Genomic DNA, 8,596 nt, shown 5'->3' with positions numbered 1-8,596 from the left:
GGCGCATTGTGTGGGAGCCAGCCTGCAGCCTTTGTGGCACCAGGAGAGCCTGCTGTGGGAGCGATGCTGCCTGCCCCACCGCATTCCTCCCTGTCTGCCCCGCGCTCTATGCCATGCCGGCGGCTCCCCGATCAGGCTCCCAGCCAGTGGGAATCCCTCCTCTCCCCTCCCCGTCCTGTTGCTGCTCTGCTTTAATCCCTCCTTTGGTTGGGTTCCTAGCAGCTGTTCTGATTTCCATGCCCTTCTCCCATCCTGCCAGCCTCAGCTCCCTTGCTCGGCAGATATTTCATGGTGGGTTTGCCATTTTTCAGGGGATGTGCGGGGCAGACGAACACCCCAAATGTTCCTGGGAAAACAGGCAAGAGACGAGGGCGACCCCCAAAGCGGAAAAAACTACTGGAGGAAAATTTGCTGAGGTATGGAAAGGTTCTTCCTGCAACAATAAACTCCTATGTTCCCAGAGGGAAGGATAATGTATTTCTGGGGTTCCCCCAATAAGTATGTATATACCATGCGGCCAGAATTTCAATGCATCTCTGAAGTGAAGCAAGCTCAGACTTGGTGGATGCTTTGATCACTCTCCAAGGAAAATTCTGACTGAGCTGGAAGCCAAGTTTGGTGAAACAGTGGGCATCACTCTTTCAACCACCTCACTTCAAATGCAGTCCCACCGTGCACTGCTGGGGGGTATGCTCCTTATAAAGAACACTTTCACTGTGTAGCACTTGAAGCCAAAAATCCTGGCCACTTGAGTCAGTATAGATTTTGGGATGCTTCCCATAAGAACCGAAATACTGTACTTGCCAAACTCCATCCTGCACCCTTCACTTCTTTAAATTTTATGAAGCTATCATAGATCTACATTTGAAAATACATACCAAACATGTTCTGCATGGTGGTTTTCTCATGGCTTTGCTGTGCATTGAATTATTGATGTGTCCCCTATTCTTCTCCTCAGAAGTGGCTGCTTTTCAGTGATGTGAAGTAATGTATTTATTGTATCACTCCTTCTCTTTCTTTTTTTTTGCAGGGAGAAGGCAGAAGAGAACTTGCTAATCCATGAGACTCAGATAAGAAATGGTAAAGAGATTTCGTGGGGTGAGGGTTGATACAATCAGCTAACATGGCTCTTAAGTTATCAATGCCCAGGGAGATGACTTTTTCAGGAAAGGGAGAGTCCTTCTGCTTATAGCTGGGCCCAAGTTGGGAAGGAGGGGTTTGCATTACAGGCTGCCTTGCAGCTGGGAGCCTGAGCACCCGTGGAATTCCTGTCTTACCGTGGATGAGTTTGGGATGAAGAAACCTAACCTATTGGGATGCACTGGGCCTTGGGAACCCACCCACAAAAACGGGTTGTGAATGGTTCTCACTCTTCCCAGTATGAGCTAAACACAAGGCCCTGCTGCAGCAGGTGTGGTTTTTTGGACTAGGAAGAGAGTGAGGTCAGTGATGCCAAGAATGGGAAAGAAGAACCTTTTTGATCCTCCTCACTTCTCCTTCCTGGTGGCCATTGGGTGCCTGAGCGCAGTAAATGACATCTTGGGGGTACCCACCTAAGAGTTAACGAGGCAAGCAGAACAAACAAGTTGGCAACATGATGTGAAAGTGAGTCCAGGGGAGCTGGAACTCATTTGTCATACATGTGTATCCACTGGCTTCCACAAAACCCAGGGGCTAAGCCTGCCCATTCCCCCACAATAGAGGGCAAGGGTGGCATTGTGTTTCCCATGCTGCCTTCTCTTTGCCCTTTGTCTTCAGATTTCCCGGCGGCTGCTCCAGAGCTGGGCAGCAGAGCCGGAGTGATGCATGTGAGGCGCTGGGGGTTTTATCAGATCATTGTCTTCCAGCAAATTGTGTCACTTCAGCTGCAGAGTAATCATCTGGGGGCACAAAGCAGTGCCTTAGTTCTGTTTGCTGTTGAAATGAGTTGTCATAGGCAGCTGGCAAGGGAATGGGAAACAAGGGTACAGGCTCTGGGGACAGCGTGCAGGTAAGCTCGCCACTGCAGGTGGTCGGGGGTGGCTTTGCGTGGCCAGAGAGGCAGAAGCCAGCTGGCCAGAGCAAAAGAAACTGGCACATGGCTGGTGCTTCACCATCTCCTTTACCAGTCTCCAGTGCATTCACTTGAGCTGAAGCCAAGGGTGGACGAAGCTCCAGGCTGGCCTGTGGCCCATGCCAGCATGCACTCACTCTCTGCCACTGCCACGGCACCCAGCCTTCTGACAGAGGGGGACTGGAGGGAGGCTGCAGCTTTCCAGTCCTTCTAGGACTGGAAAACGTGATATCTTGCATGCCTGAGCAACTCACAGCTTCAGATCCACAAAGGGCCCAGAGTCAAGGTCAGAGAGAAAGAGGCTCTGGTTTTTTGCGTCTTTATATTTTTCATTTATTAGTCTGCTTGAAAGTGTGGTGAGAAGGTCCATGACATCTGCCAGTGGCAGTGGTGACCATTGCTTTCTTTCCAGGAGCCAGTGGTTAGCTCAAGAAAAGTCTACAGGGAGCGGAGAACGCCTCAGCTTGAAGGTGTTTGATCCAAGACTTCTCCCACTGCCTCCTCCCTAAAGAAAAAAAAAATAGGCCATAACCTTTTTTGCTTAGGGAGAATCCTGGGGCAAAAGCATACAAGTTGCAACCCATGAGGTTTCCCTGCTCTGTGTAAACATTTGCAGAGCAGGAACCACATTTCCCCTCTCCAGGTGGGTGTTCCAACCACCATGCAGGAGAGCCCTTCCTTCACAGTTAGTATTCAAAGTGGAACAGCTGAGTGTGTCTTGGTAGTTGGGACATGCTTCAGAGCAGTGGGTGATCTGCTTCAATCCCACCCTGGATCAAGCAGGGATGGGATGTGAACTCTTGGAACTTCCCCCTCATCTGGCAGCCCGATGAACCCCATCCTTCACTTCCTCTTCTCTCCTTTCAAGTCCCTGCAAACAAAATGTTTCATTTGGGGAGAACAGGAGGGTGGGAGGGATTTTTCACTGCAGAAAAGGTTTGCAGTGCTAAAAAAACAGGCTTATTTCAAATAAGATTATTTTTTATTCTGCTGCCAGGCTAAATCAGACATTCACATTACCTTATGTCCTGCTCCGGCTGACAGCATCCATGACAAGGAACAAATTAAATCCTTTCCTCTGGTCCCCTCATAACTGGGATGTCACACTACCCATGTGTTGCTGAGTGCCACCACTATTTCTTCACCTGTGTGCTTCTTCTGTGTCCTGGCATCACTTTCAGTGTCACTAGGGGAGGTGGCAGTGCTTCTGGTGGATGAACAGAGTTTTGGGTCTACAGCATAGAGCATGTTTTCCATAACAGTGGCCATTGCCAGTATCTTTTGCTCTTCCTGAGCCCTGAGGAGAGGAGAAAGGATCAAGAAGAGCCGTTAGTCATAACTGCTGTGGAGATAACATCCTTTCATGTTTTTGAAGGGTCCCAAGGGCCTGGCCGTGGGACATGGTGGCTGCTGTGTCAGACGGAAGAGGAGTGGAGGCAGGTCACAGAGAGCTTCAGAGAGAGGACTTCCCTTAGAGAGCGGCAGCTCTACAAACTCTTGAGTGAAGACTTCCTGCCGGAGATCTGCAACATGATTGCACAGAAGGTGAGGAGACATGACATCCTGTTTACCTCTCTGAGTGCTTCCAAGAGCATGGACGCTTGCAGAGTGAAGGAGAGTTAATCCAAGCAGCTTGTCATCACGTTGTGCTTACCCCCACCTCCAGCCTGCAAGTGTCACGGACGTGGGGGCTGTTAGGCTGTGTTTGGGGAGAAAGGTGCCCCCCATGCAGTCACAAGGCTAGAGTTGGTACTCAAGGATCTGGTTTGTGATTGCATGGCAGTGTAGGTAGGATGGCTGAAGGGGTTACTGTCTTCAGCCATGGTCTGTGCCCCTTTTCTGCTAGCAGGGCATCTCTGTGCTTTTGAACTGCTGTGATTTACAGCCTAGCTTTTCTGTGCAAACTGCCTGTGATTCCACTTTTACTGCCGTTTCTCAGCTGGCTCTGCTGAAGGGGCACTGGCTGCTTGGCTGTCCTAGCTAAGGCTGCTTGAGCTGGTATGTCAGCTCAAAACTCTGAAGGGTATTTTGTGTCAACTGAATGCTTTCAGGTGGGACAGATTTGGAAGGGGATCCTTTGGCTAGATGGCTTTGTAAAATGGGCTCTGCAGTCAGCGTGATGTTCTTGGATTGAGTTCAGTTTGCTTGTTTGCTACCCTTGTAAAGCTAATAGGGATTTCATGGTCACTTCTGGCCCTCAGAGTTTCTCCTTCTGCTGTCACCAATGTGCCCTAATTTCCTCCACTCTCTTTTTCCTTCCCTCAATTCTCAACCCTGTTTCAGGAGAAGCGTCTGCAGCGGACAGAGTTTTCTCCCAGGTGGATGTCTGACCATCAGCCCATCAAACCAATCAAGCAGGAGGTGAGGGGGGGTGCGAGGGGGAGGACGACGGAGGGAGGCGAGAGCAGATGCCTCCTGGGGGAAAAAATAAACCGCAGCATCGCTATTCAGTGGGAAGAAGTCGCTTGAAAGTGCTTGTGCTGAAAGAGAGATGGGTGGTAATGCCCGTCAAAGGCAGACTGACACTCAGGGTTTCTATGGCGAGCAGGGAGGTGCTGCCCTCGCATCGCAGAGGTAACCAGCCTCACCACACACTCCGGTGCAGCTGCATATGGAAATCTGTGCTCAGTCTGGGGAATTCCACTTCAATGAAAGTGCTGGCACATTCGAGGCAGTTCAAAGAAAAGCTGAAGAAGGATGAGAGGGCTAGAAGAACCGGCTTACAAAGGGAAATGACAGAAATTCAGCCAAGGGGAAAACGTGAGGCTGCAAACACATGAGGGTGTAGATAGTGCTGAGGGAGAGAAGAATGACTGATGCAGTACGGAGCGGAGCGAGGAGGGGGTCAGCTGGAAATGGAAGTCACAATTTAGGCTGCTTAAAGAAATGCTTATCAAACCACAGCCTTGTTGGCTGCAACGGCTCTTCCCGTGCCTCTTCACCCTCATCTTCTCTCCACCCCATCAGTAACAGCACTGCTGCTGCTTGTGGGGTTGTGCAGTGAACCAGACCCAGGAAAATGACTGGAGTTAAATATAACCTTTTTCTTTGGTCGGGGTTATTTTTAACATGGATCAGTTTTCCGATCCAGTTCACCATGCAGCCCCTCACAGTCACACTGGCACAGCCCTGAACATGGTGCGTTGAGATGGAGAATCTTTGAACTGGCAACTGCTACCCAAAGCAATCAGTCAGATAAGACAGGATTAGCTTTGGAGGAAAAAATTGTCTTGATTCTATCAGGTCGTGGCATAATCTCTCGCTGTAGATGTAATGAAAACGTAGTTACCTGATGTTTTGTCAAACCCTTGGAAATTGAACTGCGGGGAATATTCCGTGTGAGCCAGTCAGGGGTTCTTACACAACAAAGGAGAAAGTACAGTTTCCCGCAATAAATAGAATTGCTTAGAACAGATAAATAGAAGGAAGGAAGAACCTCTCATCGTGCTGCAGATAAAAGCCTGCCAGGAGGAAAATAAGACCCCAGCGATGGTCAGTTTGGGGCCAGAGCTGCTCTCTGCAAAGCCCACCGTGCAGGAAGCACAGGAACACGTGTTTGTTCACAGGCAACAGAAATCCCAGAGGAGGAGGGGAGTGGGAAACACATGGAGCCTGAATGATGCTAATCAGTACCGCAGGTGCTCCAGGTCTGCGGCGGCAGAGGGCTGTTAATTGCTGCCTGTGGGCCAGTGAAACGTTTCCAGCGAGCAGGGGGCCCTCCTGGCACCCTCCTGGCACCCGCTGCGCTGCTCCCCGGCGCGACGCGGCACTGGTCCCTGCCAGCGGGAGCCAAGCAAGGTGCCAGCGTGTCTGATGGCTCCTGTGTCAAACCAGGGTGGGCAGCAGGTGAGCCTGGGGGGGGAAAAACCTCAGCCTGGTGCAGGTGACCCTTTCCTCCTGGCTGCTGCTTCATGGAGATGTAACTGCTCCATGAGCTCCTGATCCTGCAGGGGATTTCTCAACAGGTGGTTCAGATTAGCTCCTCATTAAGAGTGGCCTGAGCAGCACCCTCATTAGGGCTGTGCTGCGGAAACCTGAGCGGGGAAGGTTGGGCAGATGAGGGGCCAGGGTGCCCAGGGCACCCATGCCTCCTGGCCTTCTGCCCCTGAAGTCTGATCCTGCTGCCTGGAGAGCAAAAGGCAGAAGTTTGGCCCTTTCGGGGTCCCAGGGCCAGGGGAAGGCAGTGATGCTGTGTCCTGGAGTGCTCTCTGCCGGAGGGAAGGAGGCAGTGATGCTGTTGTCCTGGTGGTTTCTATCCTCCAAGCTGGAGAAACGTCCCTTTGCCATCCCAGTGGTCAGGAAGGAAGTTTAACTTGTATTTGGTTCTTGTTTTTATCATTCCAATAAGCATCTGCTTCTGCCACATCTAGTAGGAGTTTACTGCTTCGTTTTGCATTTATTTTAAACCCTGAATTGAGCACACTCATCCCCAATGGGCTTAAACGGGATAGCAGGCAGAGGGTCCCTCTGAAAATCAAGTTGTTTCTGTGCCTGAAGTGTCCCAAAGAGCCTGTGCTAGCATGGCTGCTGCCCTGCAAGTGCTGCAGGGATCAAGTGCAGTCATGGGGGGCTGCTGCAGCCCCTGGGGCTCACTCCACTGCGTTTGTGGCTTCTGCTTTTCCCTTTTCTTTGCTTCCTAGATCTGGTAGGATGACATCCTCTTCTTTGCTTAAAATTGTTACTTTGCTTTGTCACTGCTGTCTTTGTGGTGAGTTGTTCTGGAACATGCTGTGGATTCTGTGTGTGTATGGAGTGCTGAATGCACCCTGCAGGCTCAGACAGGTCCTGGTGTCAGCACTGCAGCTTGGGTGTTGCATTTGTGTTTCCATAGGACATGAATGGTGCAAGTTTTATGAATCCAGGGAAAGGAAAGGACTCACCTGTGTACCAACAATCAAAGAAAATAGTGTGTCATGCCAGGCTGGCTTAGATCTACTGGCTGAAGAATCTAAAAGCTGATGGTCACATCCTGGTCATGTCCTGGCATACCAACTTCTGGTGGCTGGTTCATGCTCACCTCTTTCTCTTGTGATTGCTGCAGAACTTGACTTTGTTGATTCCTACTGCAATTTAAAGATTGATTCAAGAAAATTATGGGAAAACTGTTTGATGATGGTCAGGATCAGGCCTGAAAGGAAGTTGTTTGCAGTGCATGAGTAGAAGATTGGATGGCAGAGCAATTGAGAAAAGGATATGAAAAGAATCAAAAGTGGAAATGTAGAACCCAATTCTGTAGGTTCTTGACCTCTTGTAGTTGGCATAGCACTTTCAGTCCTGGGCATCCTGGTGTTTGGATATTGATCAGAGATGAAAGGCCTGAGAGACAACTAGAACAATCATTCCAGGGGGATGAAGGGATTGCTTTATAAGGAGACATTGAATCTAACTGCAGAAATGTGGGAGTTTTGTGTGTGTGAGGAAGCCTATAAAGGCCAGAATGTGGCTGAAGAAGAAGAGAATTAAGTTCACTCAGAAGATCTTAACTAGGAATAATTGAATGGAATGAGGGGCTGAGAAATTATCTTTAGGCTGAATGTGAGGAGAAGCTGCTGATCTAAAGGCACGTGGACTCACAGAATGATTTCCTGAGGAAAGGGATAGAAGAGTAAAGTACTAACATTGGCAAAGGAAAGAAAGAGGCAGAGTTTCCTCATGGTGACATGATGTTATGGTTTCACCGAAGTGAAATAGGCACAGAATAGGTGTTTTTGCTGCTCAGACTGTCCCTAAATGCAGGATATGGTCCTAATTTTGTTAAGAGTCCCATTACCCTCTCTGTAAATGCAGGATATGGTCCTAATTTTGTCAAGAGTCCCATCACCCTCTCTTGGACATTTCTCTGTGGCTGAAACATAACTCTCAATATATTGTTGGTGCTGGAGACAGGGAGGTAATATGTGATGCTAGTCCACAGAGATCTGGGGTGGGAGTTTGTAGGGCAGTACAGGACTGTGTAGAGGAAGTGGAGACAGAGGGGGAATGAATGTACAGTGAAACCAGACAACATTGCTAGGCATTTATCAAAACACCCCCAGGTTCTACTTCTAGCCAGTGAAACAAGGACAAAATAGTAATCATGGTGCCAAAAATTTTTTTTTCTGGGGATTAATAATGGGCCTGGAGTACTTGATGGTCTGAGCAGCAGCCAGGGGACCCCAGCTGATTGCTAATCCTCAGGAAATGCCTTCTGCCTAAGTGGTGGTTGCTGGTTATTCCCTGAAAATGAAGCTGGAGCAAACTGTATGTACATTGTTCTTTTCCAGTTGATATTCCCTGCTGATAAGGCACACATATCTTGGCCTTGCAGAAGTCAGAGGGGTGGGAGTGGCTAGTGGATGACTGATTAATTTCTCTTTAAATTAAATTAAGCTAATAAAGGTAATTCCACACTACCATATACATACCTTGCACTTTATTGGAGAAGCAGGAGCAGGCGATCCCTGGCCTGGGAAGCCTGCAGTCTTAAGTGGGATCAAACACAGCCTTGCAGCCTGCTGGCAGTGGGGAGCTGAGGAAGTGGGGCAATAAAGAGCCAGGCATCCT

The 8,596-nt window shown here is 49.4% G+C and overlaps 1 protein-coding gene across 1 annotated transcript in view; it reads left to right on the top strand.

Annotated features, from left to right (window-relative positions):
• Positions 1-8,596, top strand: part of LOC103804015 (cat eye syndrome critical region protein 2-like) — a gene marked incomplete at both ends in the record, with an annotated part of 39,871 nt that overhangs the window by 22,156 nt on the left and 9,119 nt on the right. Inside the window, 4 exons of the mRNA XM_009076602.1 lie at positions 297-416; positions 1,031-1,080; positions 3,429-3,598; positions 4,337-4,414. Of these exons, the coding sequence (XP_009074850.1) occupies positions 297-416; positions 1,031-1,080; positions 3,429-3,598; positions 4,337-4,414 (418 nt within the window). The remainder of the gene's footprint in view (positions 1-296; positions 417-1,030; positions 1,081-3,428; positions 3,599-4,336; positions 4,415-8,596) is intronic.

Source organism: Acanthisitta chloris, unplaced genomic scaffold (genome assembly GCF_000695815.1).
Source record: "Acanthisitta chloris isolate BGI_N310 unplaced genomic scaffold, ASM69581v1 scaffold12096, whole genome shotgun sequence".
In the NCBI taxonomy this organism is placed as follows: domain Eukaryota; kingdom Metazoa; phylum Chordata; class Aves; order Passeriformes; family Acanthisittidae; genus Acanthisitta; species Acanthisitta chloris.
The sequence above is the reverse complement of the archived record's forward strand: the minus strand, read 5'-3'. Positions and strand labels throughout refer to the sequence as shown.